This window comes from Girardinichthys multiradiatus, chromosome 12, assembly GCF_021462225.1.
Source record: "Girardinichthys multiradiatus isolate DD_20200921_A chromosome 12, DD_fGirMul_XY1, whole genome shotgun sequence".
Classification (NCBI taxonomy): Eukaryota; Metazoa; Chordata; class Actinopteri; order Cyprinodontiformes; family Goodeidae; genus Girardinichthys; species Girardinichthys multiradiatus.
This window is the reverse complement of record NC_061805.1, coordinates 48,128,979-48,151,316: the sequence shown is the minus strand read 5'-3', so window position 1 is coordinate 48,151,316 and position 22,338 is coordinate 48,128,979. Positions and strand designations below refer to the sequence as shown.

Here is a 22,338-nt window from a genome sequence, read left to right as displayed (position 1 = left end):
CAGACATGTCTCGTGCGAGGAGTACCAAAACAATGACAAAAGTATTCCAACTTTTATTCATGCCCTCCTTCCTAACTGCTCCACTTCTTTGAAGATAATTAGGGATGCCACCGGCCTCCTTAAAGATGTGCAACCATACTTTGTTACTGAGAGCGGGGCTGTTTGGATACCCGCTCCTTGTCTGGGAGCCAAGTTACAAAATTCTTAGCACAGCTGAATTATATCAATAGTTCATAGCAGCATTAAATATTTAAGAAGTTATAGAGCAGACTCTTTGAAAGCTAATTTTGTTTTATTGTTCATATTAGAGAAAATACATTTTGTTGCTTGTTCAGTTACTAAATGAGTATGAAACCCATCTGCAGCCTGCCAGGGTTATTTTAATGTTGTACTAAGCATCATTGCTTTATTCAACTGTAAATCAGACTTTATAAACTGCACTAGGTTTGTTAGTTAACACCTGTTCGTAAAAGGTGGTTTCATTAATTAATTTTGGTTTACTCAGTATCCTAGTATTATTGTGCTTCGTCTTGTTGCATCAGAAACGTCGAATAACATTTAATCAAATTGCATAAAGTTTACCTTAAATTACTGGATCAAACTGCATCATGAAAGTTGGGTCAGCTGGTTTGTGTCATGTATATATTTTTTGTCTATGTATCTAAAATGAATTAGATCGTTGGCAGCGTATCTAGATTTGGATCATACTGGCCAAAGACCAGAGATACACAACCTTCAAATTTTTGCAGTGTGTTGGACAGATTGGACCTTCGGCTGCACTACTTTGGATACTGCTTCTGTGAAGAATAACTGAACACACTGAAGATCTCTTAATTATCCAGTCCATCGTCCAACCCTTAGTTAATTTAACATGGTATGGATCATAACCAAGATGATTAGACCCTAGATACCAGAGTTTCAAATGATCTTTCCACAGAAGGAGGCTTTGATGTATTTTAGAGATAGGATAAGGAGCTCAGTCATCCAGAGGGAGTTGTGGCTCCCCTGCATTGAGTCTATGGAGGTGGTTTAGACATCTAAATAACATGCCTCCTAAGACCCTCAGTTTGAAGGTTTTTCCATATAGGAAGGAGACTCCAGGGCAGACCCAGAAGAAGTCTGGAAAAAAATTAATATTTTTCTATATTTATTTAGATCTAGAAAATACCTATGTAGGAACCCTGATGTTCTTCTGAAAGTTTTAAGACTCATAGATTTAGGTCTCAGCTGACATGTTGAACATATAATAGATCATGTTTTTATTTCTAATTAGCTCATCATTCTTTTCAAACTGTATTTTAATTTCACTCAAATTTAGTTTTTAGGAATTCAAATTACCTTCCTGAGCTCAAATGAGATTCCTGAAATGGTGATCTGATGCCTTTTCATACACACAGATGCATGTAAAACACACCAGACTCATTCTCAAATGAGTCTGGTGTGTTTTTATTTTTAAAAAAAGCCTTTTCATAAAACTGTAGTGATTCTGTGTGAACATCTGCTCCTTTCTCAGGTTACAGCTGGCCCCCTGACAGGCAGAATGCTTCCATACCAAATGTCTGGATTGAAGAATTTCACCCACACTTGAGAGTAGCAGAATGACCAACCAATGCAACAAATGTCCTTGAAGTTTGCACGGCAAAAAGATGCTGAGAAAAGCAGTTTTCTGACCCGACGCTGACAGGTTCTGCTCCGTTTTCTCCTTTTTGCAGCTGAAATATGATGCTTCTGGAGGAAGATCAGGAGTCACCCTCAGTCTCCTGCTTGTTTCACAGCTACACACACAATTTCACAAACTTCTGTCATCTCACACCAAAAGCATGTCACTGGCACATCTTTAAGAAATCACTCGTCCCCCAATTGAATAAACAGTTTTTGCGGTCTTAGTCAAATAATTACGGTAACAACATACAACACCCAGCGATGACAGGAATAATATCGGCCCTGTTCATCAACAAGGTAAATCTGTGTTTTTGTCGACTGGAGCTAGAATGAATATGCTGACATGCAGTAATGGAATATGGCCAAATGGTAATGATATTTTGACAGCCGCTATCTGCAATGCTCCTGGGTCCCAGGAGCTGCCAGAGAGTTGTGCAATGCATGTAAAAGTCAAATTGTCCTTCAAACAGAAATGGAGATAGTTTGACAGAATAACTTACCACCTCCAGGCAGTCCACTATTTTGCTTAGCTTGTCATCGGGTAGATTAGCCAAGAGTGAAACACTGACCAAAAAGAAAGAACAGGAGAAACAATAAGTTTTACAGTCTAAATTAATACACCAACTAAGCCTGTATACAGTGCTTTGCGAAAGTACTCGGCCCCCTTGAACTTTACAACCTCTTGCCACATTTCAGGCTTCAAACATAAAGATATAAATTTCAAATTTTTTGTGAAGAATCAACAACAAGTGGGACACAATCGTGAAGTGGAATGAAATGTATTGGATGTGTCAAACATTTTTAACAAATAAAAAACTGAAAAGTGGCGCGTGCAATGTTATTCGGCCCCCTTGTGTTAATACTTTGTAGCGCCACCCTTTGCTGCAATTACAGCTGCAAGTCGCTTGGTGTTTGTCTCTATCAGTTTTGCACAGAGACTGAAATTCTTGCCCATTCTTCCTTGCAAAACAGCTGGAGCTCACTGAGGTTGGATGGAGAGCATTCATGAACAGCAGTCTTCAGCTCTTTCCACAGATTCTCGATTGGATTCAGGTCTGGACTTTGACTTGGCCATTCCAACACCTGGATACATTTATTTGTGAACCATTCCATTGTAGATTTGGCTTTATGTTTTGGATCATTGTCTTGTTGGAAGATAAATCTCCATCTCAGTCTCAGGTCTCTTGCAGACTCCAACAGGTTTTCTTCCAGAATGGTCTTTTATTTGGCCCCATCCATCTTCCCATCAATTTTGACCATCTTCCCTGTCCCTGCTGACGAAAAGCAGGCCCAAACCATGATGCTGCCACCCCCATGTAAGTAAGTAAAGTAAAGTAAGTAAAATTTTATTTATATAGCACCTCTCAAGACACAGATCACAAAGTGCTTCACAACACTAAAACAAATTACAATTGGAATAATATATTTATATATGTAAAATAAAAGATAAGATAAAATCAAAAATAAACTAACCAAACGCAAGCCTAAAAAGATGAGTTTTTAGCTGTTTTTTTAAAAGACACCACCGAATCCGCAGTCCTTATACACAAGGGGATAGAGTTCCAGAGTCGGGGAGCTACTGTTGCAAAAGCTCTATCACCCTTAGTTTTCAGCCTTGTGTGATGTACAGCCAGTAGGACTTTATCGCATGACCGTAGAGACCTGGGGGGAATGTACGGATACAAGAGTTCACTGATTTAATTGGGGCTTGACCGTGAAGACCTCTATAGGTCAGGACCAGAATCTTAAACTGAGCTCTGAAATGAATGGGGAGCCAGTGCAGCTGGATGAGTAACGGTGTGGAGTGGGAATACTTAGAAGATTTTGTCAGAAGTCTTGCAGCAGCATTCTGAACAACCTGGAGAGGTTCCAGGGAGTTTTTGCTAAGACAGGTAAATAAAGTATTACAGTAATCCTAACGTGAGGAAATTAATGCATGGATAGTAATCTCAAGTTCAGAACGTGACACAATGGGACTTAACTTAGCAAGGTTCCATAAATGATAAAAACAAGAGTGAACCAAAGATTTGATGTGGGTATCTAAGGAGAAAGCAGAGTCAAAGGTTACACCAAGGTTCCTGATGGAAGATTTAGCAAATTTGCCAAGAGGACCAAGAGCTTCCATTATCCTGGGTATAAATCTATCAGGGGCACAAAGAAGGACTTCAGTTTTTTCATCATTAAGTTGGAGAAAGTTATCAGCCATCCAAGCTTTGATAGATTCAAAACATACAATCAGCAACTGTAACTTAAAGACATGTTCAGGCTTAAAGGAAATATACAGCTGAATGTCGTCGGCATAACAGTGATAAGAAATGCCCTCAAAAGTGCTCAGGATAAAGGAAGCAAATACAATAAAAATAACAAGGTCCCTAGGACAGAACCTTGGGGGACACCACAAGAAAGGGAGGCTGGAGAGGACCTGTACCTAGAGGCAGCCACACAGAAGCATCGTTCAGATAGATATGAAGTGAACCACTCTAAAGCAGAACCAGATACACCACCCAATGTCTCAGCCTATCAAGCAAGATTTGATGGTCAACAGTATTGAAGGCAGAAGTAAGATCCAACATCAGCACAACAGAACACTCTCCTGCATCACTACGCAACAATATATCGCTAGAAACTCTAACAAGAGCTGTTTCTGTGGAATGAAACCTACGAAAGCCAGACTGATATTTGTCAAGGATATTGTGTTTGTCCATGAAGGCTATCAGCTGCATAAATACAACCTTTTCCAGAATCTTAGATAAAAAGGGTAATTTGGAAATTGGTCTATTTAACCATCATTGAGGATCGGAAAGACATGAGTGTCTGGCGATCATGAACCAAGGCAGACAGAACATCGGTGATACAGAGTGAAAACAGCAAAGCAGAGAAAAATAGCACTATCACAGAGCGGAACAAACTGCGACCGGCAGCGACAAAGCCAAACACAGGCGCCATCTTGCCTGTGCAGGTAGGAGAGTGAAGGAGGAGAAAAGTGGTATGTTTGACAGTGGGGATGGTGTGTTCAGGGTGATGAGCTGTGTTGCTTTTACGTCAAACATATCGTTTTGCATTGTGGTCAAACAGGTTTGATTTTGGTTTCATCTGACCAGAGCACCTTCTTCCACATGTTTGGTGTGTCTCCCAGGTGGCTTGTGGCAAACTTTAAATGAGACTTTTCATGGATATCTTTGAGGAATGGCTTTCTTCTTGCCACTCTTCCATAAAGGCCAGATTTGTGCAGTGTACGACTGATTGTTGTCCTATGGACACACTCTCCCACCTCAGCTGTAGATCTCTGCAGTTCATCCAGAGTGATCGTGGGCCTCTTGGCTGCATCTCTGATCAGTCTTCTCCTTGTTCGAGATGAAGTTTAGAGGGACGGCCAGGTCTTGGTAGATTTGCAGTGGTCTGATACTCCTTCCATTTCAATATGATGGCTTGCACAGTGCTCCTTGGGAAGTTTAAAGCTTGGGAAATCTTTTTGTATCCAAATTCGGCTTTAAACCTCTCCACAACAGTATCTCAGACCTGCCTGGTGTGTTCCTTGGTCTTCATGATGCTCTCTGCGCTTTGAACAGAACCCTGAGACTATCACAGAGCAGGTGCATTTATACGGAGACTTGATTACACACAGGTGGATTCTATTTATCATCATCAGTCATTTGGGACAACATTGGATCATTCAGAGATCCTCACTGAATTTCTGGAGTGAGTTTGCTGCACTGAAAGTAAAGGGGCTGAATAATATTGCATGCCCAACTTTTCAGTTTTTTATTTGTTAAAAAAGTTTGATACATCCAATAAATTTCATTCCACTTCACGATTGTGTCTCACTTGTTGTTGATTCTTCACAAAAAATTTGAATTTTATATCTTTATGTTTGAAGCCTAAAATGTGGGAAGAGGTTGACCAGTTCAAGGGGGCCGAGTACTTTCGCAAGGCACTGTAGCATGCACATGAGCAGGAATGTGAACAATTTCAGGCCGGTAAGGATTTATTTAAACCATCCTTGATTTAGACTGGAATGGTCAAAGAACATACAACTTGGCACATGTCTGAATATATTATGGATTTCTCTAACCTACAAAGGGTCAGAATTTTACATACTTAGCTGAATCTTTTTATAAGGGTGTTGAAGGTTTTTAGAATGCCCCAACATGGCCGAGGCCCTATACCTTTAGGCCAGAGCTCATGACTGACTGCAGCTGGTAGTTTCTCTTTACCAGCATTAAAATTATTTATATGACAGACTCACTGGATATTCAAATACATACGGAGGCCTCCACCAATATTTGGTTAAATGTCTCTGAGCAAGTTGTACCTCCGTCATAGGCCTTTTGTAGCCGTCAGCAAGCTTCTGGCATAATTCTGGCTGGTTGTTTGTCCAGTCTTTGTGGGAACTGGGAAAGTTGATTTAAATTGGTTTCCTGGCAGATGCACTGGTGGCCTTTCCAGTGTTTACACTACTTCTCAACCACTGACCAGTGGAGATGGGCACAGACCTGCACACAACCCTGTAAGGATTAAGCAGGTATGCATGCATGCATGCATGCAGGAAGGAAGGAAGGAAGGAAGGAGGGGATCACAAACTCATCACTGGTCAGTGTCCAACTTTTAGTTGCCTCTCTGCTGAAAAACACACAATTAAATAACTAGGTCATTAGCAGGAATCTGTAGAACTTGACTACATGCTCAGGAGGTAATTCTGCTATTTGATTCAGGTGTGTTGGACCACCTAACCTAAGACACCAGTCTTCCAGTAGTGGAGTTGGAGACCCCCCGCTTTAAACCATAGTGCATAAATTCTCAATAGGGTTAAGGTTGGAGTATTAAGAAGACCATACAAGAAGCTCAGTGTTAATTAGCCTGCTATATCTATTCTAACCCAGTTGTCATGTGGCTGGGATCCGGGCCCTGTTGGAGCACTCAACCAAGAGGAAGTTTTACCTATTTTGCTACTGATTGGATGTGAAGTTAAATAATTTGGAGGATATGTTCCATTATTCTGGTTACTGAAATGTATTAGTACCAATGGCAGTGAACTAGCCCCACATCATTATTCTACCACCATCATGCTTGAGAATTAGTGCAGTGTTCTTTGTTAGTATCATTTTTGTTATTTTGGGCAAAAACTCGATCTTTGACCATAAAATGTTTATCTCGAAAGAATTTGACTTGTCAATGAGGGCAACTGCACATTATAGTCAAGCTTAAAGGTTTCCTTTTAGGTCAGTTCATAGCAATGAAAAATTAGCTTCACTGTTGACTGGTGCTCCTGCAGGACTCTGTCCAGATAACGTATTTTTAAGTAAAATTGTCTGAATCTTGGTCCATCCAAGTAGTGCTGTTGAACAAAGCCAACAGAGAAAGACTACCTGCAGTAGCTATCACAATTAGTAACAACAGGTTTATAAGCCTTGGCCTTGTCAAGACATAGTTCATTTAAAAACCTTCTACATCACTTAATAAAAGATTTAGAGAAATTTATGTATTTATTTGAGCCTGTATGCATCATTTTGACAATGTGTGGATGAGAGAAAATCTACAACAGATTCAAAATGTTGTGTCAATTCAAATAATTTAACTGTTCAAAATGAACCATTAAAAGCCCAATTAAAAATGAAATGCATGGCCAGGATGATTGTATGGCACCTTCTGACAACAACTTGTTTTCCCAGAGCTTAATTTTTCAGACTTTGTTCTCTTTGGCTCAGCATTGAGTCTGACCTCCGTAGGAAGTTGCGGTACTGCTCGTGTCGTGTCTCAGCTGTCCTCCTCATGATGTTTTGGAACGCTTCCCGATCCAAAGCCCACGTCATTACTTTGTTCACCGCTACAAAAAGAAGCATAATTTGCCTCAGGAGGGAGGAAGTGACTGTGAGAGTTTAACATGAGTCAGTAGCAGAGATAATGTTACACCAGTTTTTCTGCTGCATCTCCTGTCCTGCTGAGTCAAACTGTCTTTCCAGTTAAGCCATAACATTGAGGTGACCTCAGAGCACCTTCCTGAAGGTCCACCAGTCACCAGTGGTTGTTAAATATACAAACCTAAACAACCAGACCTTAACACAGTACATGGTATTTTACTTTATAAATGCTAGGTAAAACGCAATCAGGATGCAAAGCTGTGGGCATCATGTAAAGCTTGTGTCAACACAACAACGGAAAATGCAGCTCACTTCATCATTCCCAGTTTCCCAGTGCTTTAGGAAGTCCAAAAAGGAGCTCAAAGGAAATCAGATCACATTCAGGAATCCAAAGTATTTTAAACATTTATTTCAGGATATGATTTAAAACAAACCAGCAGGCCTGACTTCACATATCCCATTTCGTGTTCACTTTAACAGTTTCATATCACAGTTGTTCTCTTTTAACAATAAGCTGTGGAACAATTATCGGTTATACTGTATGTCCTGAAAGCTGTAGCAAAATCTAATTATTTGGTAAATTCCAGTCTTACCAGTCATCCAGTCTTATAATTAAGTAAAGGCTAAAATTGCTGTGACAACATTTTATGCATTGAATGACTTATCTCCCTACTATGAACCTCTTTCAATATTTTGTGTATTTTGGACCAAAGAATATGATTTTGATACTAATTAAATAGTTTGTGCACTGGTTTTGAGGAAAAATTAACAAATCTATGACAGGGAAAAGGAAGTAGCTGAAAATTTGCCTAATGCCTCCACAGGAGGGCAGTGTAACTGGAGGAAGAGACCTCGGTTATACCTATGGCAGCTTAACAGCTTTGTGCCAAAAAGTAAATAAAGAAGCCAAATACAGCCAGGATACTGCAAGGATTTTTTCAGAGAAAGGTCAGGGGCAATTAAGAGGATGTTAATGTTGTTGTCAGGACAAATTAGAAGTGGTGTGAGACTCCTAGTGACCCAGAATGGAATGTATTGAGATTTGTAGTAATTCTGGCCACTATTTAAGATGACATAAGTATTTTTGTAGTTCCTTTGCAAAAAAAAAATACATTTTCTGTGGTATTTTTATGTTTACAGACTTCATTCTTAATTTAACTGATCATTTGTACCGAGGCACGCTAATGTAAACTAACAGTTGATCCTCACAGAGCAGCATTAATATTTACATGCATGTTCCAAACCACAACTGAACTCACATTACCAAACAGTACAATCAGTGTCTGACTCAAATTGTGTTAAAAGCCTATGGAAGTAAAATAGTGCAAAAATTCACCTGCAGAAATTCACCAGAAAAAATTCACCTGCAGAAATTCACCAGAAAAAATTCACCTGCAGAAATTCGCCAGAAAAAATTCACCTGCAGAAATTCACCAGAAAAAATTCACCTGCAGAAATTCGCCAGAAAAAAGTCACCTGCAGAAATTCACCAGAAAAAATTCACCTGCAGAAATTCACCAGAAAAAATTCACCTGCAGAAATTCACCAGAAAAAATTCACCTGCAGAAATTCACCAGAAAAAATTCACCTGCAGAAATTCGCCAGAAAAAAGTCACCTGCAGAAATTCACCAGAAAAAATTCACCTGCAGAAATTCACCAGAAAAAATTCACCTGCAGAAATTCACCAGAAAAAATTCACCTGCAGAAATTCACCTGCAAAATTTAATCTGCAGAAATTCGCCTGCAAATGTGTTGACCTTGTGGTGACTCATATCAAAGCAATCAGCACTAGATCAAGTCAAGCGACTGATAATGCATCTTAACATTGGAAGCCACTTGCCAAAAAAATCCAAGGAGAGTCGAGCGGCTTTTAGCCAATCAAATTACGCTAATTTGATCATGTGACTGACCAGGTTGCTTCTGCAGAGGCTGTTCTTTTGACCCAGAAGGAAGCGATGAAGCTGAAGTTGGCTTCCAGTTGTAGCTTCCGATTCGGGAAGCAGTTGAAAGGGCAATTTCACCTCAGTTTTCATTACCTTGAGTATCTTTAATCTGCTCCAACTCAAAACCTACAGCACTTAGACACTAGGAGCCTATAAACACAATTTGGGATTTGTGAAAGCTTTATTTGATTTGTGAAAATTTAATAAAGGGCTTTTTATTCCATTTGGACCATCTTAGAACTGGTCCTGCTCCAAAACTTGATCCAAAACCTGCCCTTTTAACTGTTTCCCGAATCAGAAGTTACAACTGGAACCCAACTTCAGCTTCATCGTTTCCTTCTGGTTCAAAAGAAGAGCCTATGCAGAAGCGAACTGGTGAGTCACATGATCAAATGAGCGTAATTTGATTGGCTAAAAGCTGCGTGACTTCTTGGATTTTTTTTGGCAGGTGCCATCCAACTTTAAGATGCATAATCAGCTGCTTGACTTGATCTAGTGCTGAATGCTTTGGCATGAGTCAGCACAAGGTCAACAGGTTTGCAGGTGAATTTCTGCAGGTGATTTTTTTCCGGTGAATTTCTACAATTGAATTTTTGCAGGTGAATTTTTGCAAGCGAATTTCTACAGTTGAATTTTTTGCAGGCAATTTTCTGCATTTGAATTTTTTCAGACAAATTCTTGTAGGTGAAATTTTTGCTGGCAAATTTTAAGTACAAAAAAAAAACACATACATAATTGCACAGGATAAAAATGATCATTTTATGGAATTCAATGTCTAAAAAATGTCTGAATCTAATGAGACTATTAAACTTCAATAAAAGCCAAAGAGTAAGTGTATTCTTAAGAGAGATTTGAAAACATCAGCTGATTAGGGTTGGGGCCACAACAGTGCTCTTGTTTCTTTGTACATGTTGCCAGATTTTGGACCGGTTGAACATGTGAAGAAGGGACCTGGCTAATTCCTGTAAAAATATCTAACCATAAGGTTACAAAAGCATGGATAACTGAGTCCAAGTCACGCCTAGTAAGATTTATTCTTAGAGACATCTAAGATGAAAACATGGTAATGAAAAAAAATCACAACCCCTCATTTTTCATATACAGTGAGGAGAAGCGCTTTCACCATCTGGCTAAAAACACGATAAGGAATGTGTTTTTGACATCTTTGTCTAAACTCTTAAAAATATCAGATATGTCTTCATTTAAATGAATCTGGTTAATTTGTTTTGTGATTAAATAAACAGCTGGGAAAGAACGTTTATGGTTCACTGCAGAAACCTGTTTTTATTCACCAGGTGGCAGACTTTTAACAAGTAGTAGAATTTAACCTGAACTAGTTGCATATATGAAATGCCACAGGAAATATAAATAAAACAGTGACATTTATAGAAACTGAACTCCTACACAGAAATCATCCTTGAATAATATTGGCCATATTTACTAGGATTTATTTTTGAAAAATGTGTATCTTAACATTATTCATAAAGTATCATTGTAAATGATTAAAGATGCTATTTTAACTTTGAAGTACTTGTACCATGTTTCCCCTAGTTTGTTAAAAGACGGTAATTGAGTGATGCTTTTATTTTGAAAGCGCGTCCGAAAACGTAACTTCCTCTTACTACTTTGGCAAACTGAAGTATTCTCTCAGTTATAGTCAACAGGATACAGTATACTACTCCGACTAGCAGCGCTATCTACCACCAAATCCACAATGCTCCTGACTTCTTTAGCAACATGACAGAAGTTAAGTTAGCCGTTTCTTCTAGCTCTTTCTCAGAACCAGGTAGAGGCTCAGCACCTACTTCTGAGAGCCTTGACCTCAGCCAATAGGAGAGAAGCTAAGGCTGGTCCAAAGACCGCCCCCTCCGTCTCAGTCCCGCCCAGTTCGTATTTACGTTTCTTCCTCATGTTGAGGAGAAAAAGACAAAACAGCGACCAAATAATGTAAAACAGAAAGATGGAAACAAATGGACTCGGAAATCCGTTAGGTAAAAAATACAACAGGAATGAAAAATATATCATTACTTAAGAAATAAAAGGACAGTAAAATAATTTTAAAAATAATATATTTTTAAGGAAAATAAAAACATGTTTCAAATATATTTGAATGGTAATAAATATGAAATAATTAAAAGGCTTAGGAAAAAAACAGCAAGAAATCCACTTGTATTAAATAAACAAAGGGAAAATACATGCCAACTCAACAAACCTGGCCTGTGTGGACAAGAGGCAAGAAGAAAGCCAGAAGAAGTCCATTTACAGTTTGCCACTGGTCATGCAGGGGACACAGCAAACATATGGAAGAAGGTGCTCTGGTCACATGGGACCAAAGTATAACTTTTTGGCCTACATGCAAATTTGCTGAGTGTTGTGGAAGATTAACACTGCACATCAACCTGAGATCACCACGGTGAAACATGGGTTTCAGAAACATTGTGTCGAATGAGACCAGGGCCGACGTTTGCTTTCCAGCTGGACAGAGACCCCAAACATACATCCAGAGCTACAATGGTTTATATCAAAGCATATTCACCTTTTAGAATGGCCCTGTCAAAGTCCAGACCCATATTCAATTCAGATCTGTGGCAAGATGTGAAAATCAGTGTTTAAATACATTCTCCTTCCAATCTGACTGAGCTTGAGCTATTTTGCAGAGAAGAATGGGTGAAGATTTCAGTTTCTATATGTGCAAAGATGGTAAGGACATCCCCGAAAAGACTTGCAGCTGTAATCACAGTGAATGATGGTTCTACAAAGTATTGACTCTGAACATACTTGTCCCACACTTTTCTGATTTTGAAATGGCAAGAAAATATAAAACTATCACACAAAATCTCAGTAAAATATGTTAATGTGTGTGGTTATAGTATAAAAACGTTTATGGAGTGTTCATGGAGAGTTGAAAGCTGTATTTAGGTGAAGCACAAATAAATCTTCTCACAACTAGATTAGCTTTTAAAGTCTCAGACATTGAATTTTTTTATGACCAAATCTATTTAATCCATGTTTGTATGTATAGAATCGACTCAGGGTAAACTTTCCTTTAAGCTCGGTGTCTCAAACTGGACAGAAATGCTTGTACCATTAATAATGGTAAACAAACTGGGACACAGACAATAGATTATGTGAACACATGGTCTGGGCTCACTGGGAGGACGGCATCAATAAAGAGAAGAAACGGGACGCTGAACTAGACGGGTGTGAAACCATGTTTGATCACGTCTGTCACTTTATCACAAGCTCTACCCCCAGAGGGCTCAGTCTGTTTGACAGTGATAGCTTCAGCCTAAAAACATAAAGAAATCGATACAACTAAGAGAATGATCAGTGCTTACTGCAGGGAAAAAAAGGGAAAAATCTTTACCTCGGACTGATGCTGTTCGTGTGCAGTTGTACAGGATGGCTAACTCCCCAAACGCGGTCCACACCGTTATCGATGTGAGCAGTTTGTTTTGCTGAAACACTTCCAGCTTCCCATCTGGAAAAAAAACAAATGTCCTTCAATCCGATTTAATCTCAGACAAACATATAAAAGCAACAAACACATAACTGAATGAATGCACGAGGAGATTTTAGATCAAATATAAAAAGTACCTTGGAAAATACAGATGTATGTTAGTACAGTCAGAATAAACATACCTTTGAGTTTAATTTGATGAAATGTATTATTTACTCTCCTTGGTGCATTTTGACAATAAAATAAGAAGTCGTGTCCATCATTGTTTTCAGAGAGCTCTTCATGACTTGTTACAAAGAGTAAACTGGGACATAAGTATATGACATGAGTTTTCTTTTAGTCTTTAAAAAAAAAAATAAAATAAAAGAAATTATACAATATTTGCTGCCTTGCATCAAGAAGGCCCTGGGTTCGAATCCCGACCTGAGGTCTTTCTGCATGGAGTCTGCATGTTCTCCCCAGGTACTCTGGCTTCCTCCAACAGCCATTGGTAGTCTCCTGTCTGTGATTTCATGTTGGGAGTGCTCACAGTCATCAGGCTGCCTGTTGCACAGCCAGTGGAAATTCCGGTATGGACATGATTTTGTTAATCTAAACAAACTGTTTTTCCCCAAGAAATCTATGCATTTTTAACTTTTCCCACTGAGATCACAGTAAAAGAGAGACCGCATTGGCTGCTGCAGTTTCTTGTCTGTCTGTGTGACATCACCTCTTTTGCATTATGCTTATGTAGTTGTCTGTGCAGCTGAGCTGTGCAGAGAGCAGCTGAAACACTAGTCAATATAATTGATGAGGTTCGGAGCAAAATGTTCAGGTTTTGTCCACTGGAATTCCAACTAAATAAGATCCACATAATTGACAAGTCAGATGAAAACAGTAAGTAAACATGCTAACATTAGCCTAGCACTTCAACAAACTGCATGACATGAAAGCATCAGCAGCATTTTAGATATAAAACTTCAATTTTTGGATCAGGATTAATCAGTAGAGGGTCTTGTTAATTTCGAGATTTGCTTTCATGATCTTGATCAAGGTCCTCAAAGCTCTGCTTAGAAATATTTTGCTAATCATAATGTAAAGCAAATTCTGCCTTTTCTGTCTTATGTTGTGAATGCAGGACCACACAAACATACAATCCATAAAAAATAAGTCCTCAGGACATAACTCAATGTAAGCGATAAATGACAACAACAAACTCCTCGCTGCATCCTGGCTGTGGTGAGTGTTGGTGGGGAGGAATCCCTGGGGGTAAAATCCTGTCTACAATAATTTCTCACAGATGTTTCTTTCTGATTATTTTACATTAAAAACACTTTTGTTTAGTTGGGTTGCACAGCTACTTGGATGGTTTACAATGAGTATTAGAAAGCCTTCACTGTTGTGAAATCTCAAGATTCCTGAATCTTATTACTGCCAAATAGAACATTCTGAGGCAGAAAGTCCACATTTCATTATGAATACCAGACTGTGAGAATAAATGTACCTGCCAGGACAAACAGATGGTTCCCAGGTTCTCCCTGCTTGATCACGTACTCTCCCTGCTGGTAGCTGCACTCATACATGCACTCCACCATGTCTTTGATCTGCTGCAGCTCGAGCCTCTTCAGGTACTGGTTCTTGTTCAGAGCGTCTGTCAGCAGCTTCTTTACACTGTCAAATACATCAGCAGCACAGAAAGAGTTAAACGATTTGATCTTACCTTCATTATTTAGAACCTGAAGGATGGGCAACATGGTAGTGTTGCTGTAAAGTTTTGTTCTTAGAGCAGAGACTAACGGAGTAACAGCTAGCAGAGAGTTGAAATTTCTCAAATTGAAGACAGAACATATTACAAGCAAAAAGAAAACTATCCAGGTATGATGAATTGGTGCTAAATGTGTAGACCAACACAGGGGAAGTATATTCATTTTACTGTTTCTATATTAGGCTCATGTTTGTGATATTACAGAAAGATTTCACATTGTAATATTTGGTGGCCATTATATTTGAAGTGTCAAGTATTCATACTTTCCTATCAAATAATATGTTCAGCTTTGTACTTTAATAGGGTCAGGTTGGTTGAGATAGCTTTAAATCATGAAAAAACTGCGTTTTGTATCAGGTTATCTTTGTCTGATACCGAAAATAACGTTTAATAATCTGAAACAGTTAAGTGTGACAAAAAAGCAAAAAAACTGAATCTGAAAATATGTTTTCACAGCTCCGGAGGTGCTCTACAACATCATTGGGGAAAATAATCAGACTCATCCAGCTAGTTTACACGTTTATCACCGTTTTCCCTCTTTCGTCCTCCACCACAGCCCACACTGATGCAACAATGAGCCACCAGAACTCCCACATCCTCATTACTCACCACTTTTTTATTTATTTTTTTACCTGCATGATAAATACTTTTGTCTCCTGTGAAAAGATGACCATTTGCAGCCTCTGGGCTCTCTTCTGACAATAAATCAAGTAAAGTGGTGAAAACAAAATGATCATCGCCTGTCTAAGTTTGACGACGACTGCATCATTCCCTGAGGGGTTGCTGAAAGGTTAAGAGACAGCTCATATAAAAGAAGTCACTTTCTGTAGTGGGTGGTCTGTTTATTCACCTTATTGTGTGTCATAAATTTTCACTTTCTGCCTTTCTGCAATAGGAGCAAACTGTTTTCCTTAGCCGTTACCTAGCCAAGTAATGATTCTGCAGCACGTCACTGTTATTCACAGAACAGGAGGATGTGTGAATGGGTGCTTCAGACTGTGGTAATAAAATCTACACAAGGATTATTAGCAACACATGTTTAAACATGAGGATTGCATAAGGAGGGACACGCTGCATGCATTGTTCAATCATACAGCAATCACGCGGAAGAAAGATCAGAATTACAAAAAGGTAATTTGTCCTTTGTTTTGGACATGCAAAGCAGGCTTGATGCAGCTGATACCCCTCTGTGTAGCTGATGTTGTTTATGTAATAAATTATAGCACAATAGGATAGTCTTTAACCTTTCAGGTATTGTTGGTAATAAAAGCCTGCTGTGCAGTTCCACAGCATCAACACAAAAAGAAAAACATTTTCACTATTTGTGTATAATGTGTTAAAAAGGTTTTCAGCATTTATGTTTGTGTTTAACTGAGCTGCAAAATAACGGGAGTGGCTGAAAACATGATCTGAGTAGCAAGTACAGGTGATAATAAAAAAGGGTTTGTTATTTACCAGGTTCTAAATTTAATGACCTCTTACTGTCTGTTGAAAAAAAAGCCAAATGTGGAAATGCTAAAAAAAATTAAGTACACCCCATGATTCAACAGCTCCTAGAACCGCCTTCAGCAGCAAAAACTCTCAGAGGAGATTTTGGGTCTGACTTTATCAGTCTCTTATATCTTTGCTGTAGTTCTTTGAAGTCTGAAGACATTTGTCTTTGCACCCCATAGCATCATACTTGAAGTCTGGACTTTGACTAGGCCATTAAAATCAGCCATTTATTAAAGTTTAATTGATGTTTGGGATCATTGTCCTGTTAATGGCCCAGTTTGGGTCAATCTGCAGCTCTTTCACAGATGGATTCATTTGACTGTAAAATGCTTTGGTATAGAGTTCATTGTTGTCTCAGTGACTGCAAGGTTCCCAGTTCATGTGGCTGCAAAACAGGCCCAAATCATCACCCCTCCACCACTGTGCCTGATAGTTGGTATGAAGTGTTCCTGCTGATATGCTGCAGTCCTGATGCTGTGCATTATAGCCAAACATCACTTCATTAGTCTTAACTGTCCAAAGGACGTCATTCCAGTTTTGTTGTTCATTTAGATGCAACTTTGCACACATAATTTGCGCTTATTAAAGAAAAGGCTGGTGATGTTCTTTTAGATTGTTCTTTCAAGTCCATTCAACTGGTAAAGTGTGGTTACTCCATGGATGATGTCACATTACATCATCCATGTACTGTTGCAAATTAAAACGTTTTATCGTTCAGCAAGAAGCTTTGTTTAAATTAGCCTTAAAGCAACTTACTTATGAAGAAACTCAGCAGTAGAAGAACAATTTATTTCATATTTGTAATTCATTATATTAATGTTGATAACTGACATGATCAAAAACCGATCATTACCTTGCAAGCTGTGGATCTAAAAATCAGGTCAGAGTCAGACTGTGGAAGTGGACAAAATAATTAATTTTGCCAGCATGATTTATCACAACTATTTACTTTCATTATTAAATCATTTTTAATTTATGACTGTAATTAGTCAGCAGGCCGGCTACTATCACCCATCAGCTGATTGCTTTCTGATGCTCAAATCTGTAGTTGATTGCTGAAAATTATTTCTAAAGTCTTTAGGAGAATGTTTTTGTTTCTGTCTTTAGCAGATGTGTGAAACTTTTGGTCATTTTGTTCTTTTAATACATGATGCTATGCAAATCATTTTTACTTGTTTACCTACTGACGATCTCACGCAAACTCATCTTAAATCACCTGAGCTCCATTTTAAACAGAAATATGGGGTTGCCAACAGCATCCTCATACCTTCTTCATGTTTAAAATGTATATTTCCTTGTGTCTCTATGAGCACACATTTTATGAACTGTAACTACCAGAAGGAACCGCGGTCAAACGTTTTGGAACTGCCAGTTTAAGAGTTTCTTCAACAGCAGCTACATGGTTCACCTGACGTGTTTTGCTCTGATAGAGATGAACATTAGTGCACTATGATCCTGTGAGGACTGAGCAGGAGAAGAAAATGGATGGATCATATCTTTTAAGTGGAGAGTGGGATGCTAGGAGCAGAAACACAAATTATGGTGTCTTAATGTTTTAAATGTTGAATGAGGACATGTTTTTTCTTACTAAAAATCAAACAACAATAGGTGTTTTATTGTTGTATTCTTCTAAGAACATCAGGTGAGTTTAATATCAATATCACCTCACGTTGTAACTAAGTAACTTTTACATTTTTTTATTCTTTTCATATCTGTTAATTACAATATTGTCAGTAGTGTTTCTCATGCCACAGTACCCTGCACATGAGGGGGGCACTAGAGATATAAACTGATATTTGTTTGCAATATAGTTCTACAGTTCAAAATTAAGACATTATAAATACTTTAATGAGATAAAGGAATTATTTATCTTCCTTTCAATCCACTGCAATTTTTATCCACTTTCTGCATCATTTCAAACATATTGAACCAGAGTGTGTTTTACATCGTAGCCTCCAGCCTCCCATGAGCAACATTCAGAGATCAAGTTACTTCCTAAATCCGATAAACCTTTATTGGGGCAGGATATACAGTAACACAGCGGAGCAGAATGAATTGATAAAATTACAGTTCAGTTCTAAAGAAAGAAAGGATTCTGCTTTTTAAGCCTCACATTTTACATTTTAATTGAAAAACAGCATGCAGTGAGATTTGGCACAGCTACATGTCTGGCATAGGTTGGATTAAAATTTAAGATCTAAAGAAACAACTGAAAGCTGAACATTGTTGATCTGAATAATGTTAATAAACAGAATTGTGCACATGCTCTTTGTTTCTTGCCCACTTCACACTTCCCCTCCCACTTCACTGCCCACTAAGGCAGCACTGACTGAGCCTCAGGGTTTCTGGCACCTTCATCAGGCTTTTCTCTGTCCTCGTTTGTTGTCTCTTCTAAAAACAAAAGTGTCTCACCTTGCATCCTTTGGTACCCGAGCCTTCTCAAAGGAGAACTTTGGCAGACTGCTCGAAGTGGGTTCTGCCGAGACTCCGGCTTTAGCTCCTTTCCTTCTGTTCAGGGTCTCCTTGATGTGGACACTCAGATTGGGGCTGCTCTTTCCACTGGCTTTGACAGAAGGTGGTCGTGATGCAAGTCCAGCCGGGGCCCCGCTCTTCAGCACATCCTGCAGCTTATTGAGCTGGATGCACTTGTTCTGCAGTTCCTCGCTGAGCTCAGACACAACCCGGATCTGCTTGGCCAGCTGCTCTTGAAGACCTCTGATCGTTTGCTCTTTGGCACAAAGTTCTTCATCCTTCCTCCTTCCTTCTCGCTCCAGCTCCTCTACCTGGGCCCTCAGGGAGTCCAGTGACGAGTTTTTGAAGGCGCCACAGAGATCTTTGTGTGCTTGACCGTTGGAGGCAGAAACAGAGTTGTCGGTGGGTTTGTAACGCTTCGATTTCATCGAACCATTCCCCATCTTAACACCTAAAGAAAGTGAAAAATCTGCTGAAATGAGAAAAAAAAGGATATATCTTGGTTTTTGATTGGTATTTTTAATGGTGGAAATATCATATTGCACAGAAAAGAACATACATTTTCAGCATGTATTAAAATTCAGCTCCCTTTGTCATGTAAAATAAAATCAGTGCGCTTTATGTCCTTCAGAAGTTACCTAATTGATAGATAAAGTCAATAGCTGTAATGTGAAGGCCTCCCGGGTGTGTTAGTGAACATTAATGAACAAACAGAATCATGAAGACCATGAAACACACACAAAATGTGTGTTCCTTGATGAAAACGGAAAGAGCACGGCACACCTGTTGACTTACCAAAACATGACTGTCCACCTAAACTTCACAGACCAAGCCAGGAGAGCACTATTCAGAAAAGCAGCTAAAAGACCCTTTGCTACTCTAAGGGAGCTGCACACATCCACCACTCAGACGAGATAAAAAAACCTTTTGGACAAACACTTCACCACACCCTCAACAAACAAATTCTTCCATGAAACATGGTGGTGGCAGAATCATGCTGTGGGGATGCTGTCCTTTAGCAGGGGCAGAGAAGCTGGTCAGAATAATTGAAAAGATGAAAACATGGTAATACTTAAAGAAAACCTGACAGACACTGCCAAAGACTTACAACTGGGTTGGAGGTTGACCGTCCTGTAAGACAACAACCCTAAACACAGCCAGAGCTAAAATGGAATGATTTAGAACAAAGCATCTTTATATGTTAGAATGGTCTAGTCAAAGTTCAGAACCAACTCCAGTAGAGAAGTCTTAATAACTGATGTTCACAGATGATCTACATCCATTCTGACTGAGTTTGAGCTATTTTGCAAAGGGTTTCAGTTTCTAGGTGTGTAAAGCTGGTAGAGACATAACTTATTTTTAATAATAATTTTCAATAATCCTCTAAATTAAATCATAGGATTTGGAATCAAAATGTTAAGAAAGCACCTGAGGTCTGTTTGGGCGAGCTGAGAGTGAGATTTAGAACTGATGAAGCTGTGAGGAAACGGAGGACATGGACAGAAAATTCGGTGTATAATAGTCAATGAAAGTGTCTTGGCCATTTATTATTCAGAAGGCAGGAAGTATTGCATTACACCGACAGTCACTCTCAGTCTGCTCAGACAGCATCACGAACACAGAGAGATAGTTAGTATAAAATTACTAGAGAAAACAGCTCTAAGAAAAAATCTAAAGTCTCATTTTGATGCCCCACATATGACTGAGGCTGAAAAACATTTCAGAGAACAATAATGTTGCTGTCTTGGACTGCCGCCCACTCACACATGCAGTTGATTTTATTCATGACATTCCTGTTGAAATACAGGGTCAGATCAGACTGCTGTCCAAACTTTAAAAATACAAACAGCAATTTTAAACCTAAAAACTGCGAATAATATTTCCCATATTTTTTTGGTACTTAGTATGTTCCCTTTAACCTCGTTGACAAACTGATTAACAGAAAATATAAATACATGTCGATACTTAGTTTAAATTCTCGCTGTTTTAAGGTGGAGCGAATTAAAAAGCTAATTGGTGCCGGTTAACCAATTAAAACATCTAAAGGGCAGCGCGCACCTGCAACGTCCGACGCGTCTTCATGCATCTGCGGAGACGGGAGGGGAACGAATTGGAGTCGGGGAAGATCTCGGTTCTTACCTGGTTCTCTGTGGAAGCCTTCAGAACGAGCCCAGCTGCGGGTTTGGCAACAGAACTAAGCTGTTCACACTGGACCATCGAGAAAAAAACGGTCCACCTTTATCTACAGCTCGGTTCGGTTCCTCTCCCACCTCAGCGTGCTGCGCGCGCTCTCTCCCCTCCAGCTGCGTGGCGCGCGGACACCATAACTGACGTCAGCGTCGATTGTGTTTGATAAATTATGTGAATAAATCCATGTTATATCAACATATAAATACGTGTATTTTCCCTGAATGAACTGAGTATATTTTTTTCTAATTTGTAGGGATTTAATGGATGAATTTTCTTTATTCAAAAGCCGCTGAAATAAATTGTACGGACAAAACATTTAGAGACAATTTTATAGCCTTATTTGATGATTATTTGGGTAATTTTTTCATACTTGTGTCAGTCTTGTTAAAACATTTAATCAAACTGAAAACAATTCATGCAAAACTTTTAAAACACGATTCAGCAAATCTAGTTAAACTACAAACCAGCATCTGTCCATCCATCCATCCACCCATCAAGACTACTTGACAAAACATACCGCCCAAAGTCAGAAAGCTCAGTAGGAGCTCATGTATCCTCCAACAGAAAAATGACTTATACAGCAAAAAGCATCCAATAACAGCTGAGGAAAATAAAACCCTAACCCTAATTAATTAAAAATACATTTTAAAAATCTATAAAAAGATCTATGAACTGCTGTAAGGAGATGCCACCCTTCAGATTTGAGACCTCTTGAGCAGTTTGCTCAGGACAGCTGGACCAAACTACCTGTGGGCAAATGCAGATGTCTCCTAAGAAGTAGACAGATCATTTGACAATAATTACGCAGAAGGTGCTGCCCCAAAGTAAGATTTTTCAAGGGATTACAATAAATGGTAAAATGCTCCACAGACAGAAGGTTGGCTGATAATCTCTGTGGTTTTTGTGCATCATTTGGACTGTTTTTAAAATACCAGTTTTCACTGGGGCATGGAATTCAATAAAATAGATGAGAGAGAGAGACTATGGAAGCTCAAACACTCAATGTGATAATGCATTAACCCTAAATGTGTTATCTTCCTGGTTGGATAATATGCATTTTGATTTTAACAGATGTAAATGACTGGATGCTGTGATCCTTCACACCCACCGGTTATTAATTGGTTTTCCTGGCCTGTGATGAGCTGGGCGGCCTGCAGCCTATTTCATTGACAGAAAAAGAACAATAGTGGCAGATGGCCAACACTGATTCATCTGCACCACTGAGGTCACAGAGAAACAGTAATACAGGTCACTGACACCCGAGGCTGGCAGGAGATCTGAGGATGTTTTCAGTCAACAAACAAGGAAAGAAAGACAACGAAATAAATTTCACTTGCCACACCCAGACATGATTACTGCCTGACCAGTAGTTTAAAACATCACATAAATATGACCTGTCTGACAGCATGGATTAGGCTAAAATATCTAGAAAAGCAACATGCAATGCCCACGATCTAAAGAAATTCAAGAACAGATGAGAAACAAAGTAATTGACATCTATCAGTCTGGAAATG

The 22,338-nt window shown here is 39.0% G+C and overlaps 1 protein-coding gene across 2 annotated transcripts in view; it reads right to left on the bottom strand.

Annotated features, from left to right (window-relative positions):
- The window catches only part of prkg2 (protein kinase cGMP-dependent 2), a 42,251-nt gene extending 21,326 nt beyond the window's left edge, over window positions 1–20,925 (bottom strand). Inside the window, exons 1-6 of one of the 2 annotated variants that reach the window (XM_047380541.1) lie at window positions 20,774–20,925; window positions 18,575–19,106; window positions 14,408–14,574; window positions 12,832–12,945; window positions 7,381–7,486; window positions 2,163–2,226 (exon numbers count right to left, since the gene is read on the bottom strand). In XM_047380541.1, coding sequence (XP_047236497.1) covers window positions 2,163–2,226; window positions 7,381–7,486; window positions 12,832–12,945; window positions 14,408–14,574; window positions 18,575–19,077 — 954 coding nt within the window. In that variant the 5' untranslated portion in view covers window positions 19,078–19,106; window positions 20,774–20,925. The remainder of the gene's footprint in view (window positions 1–2,162; window positions 2,227–7,380; window positions 7,487–12,831; window positions 12,946–14,407; window positions 14,575–18,574; window positions 19,107–20,773) is intronic. The other variant, XM_047380542.1, reaches the window with a different exon arrangement.
- Window positions 20,926–22,338: the final 1,413 nt, after the last annotated feature.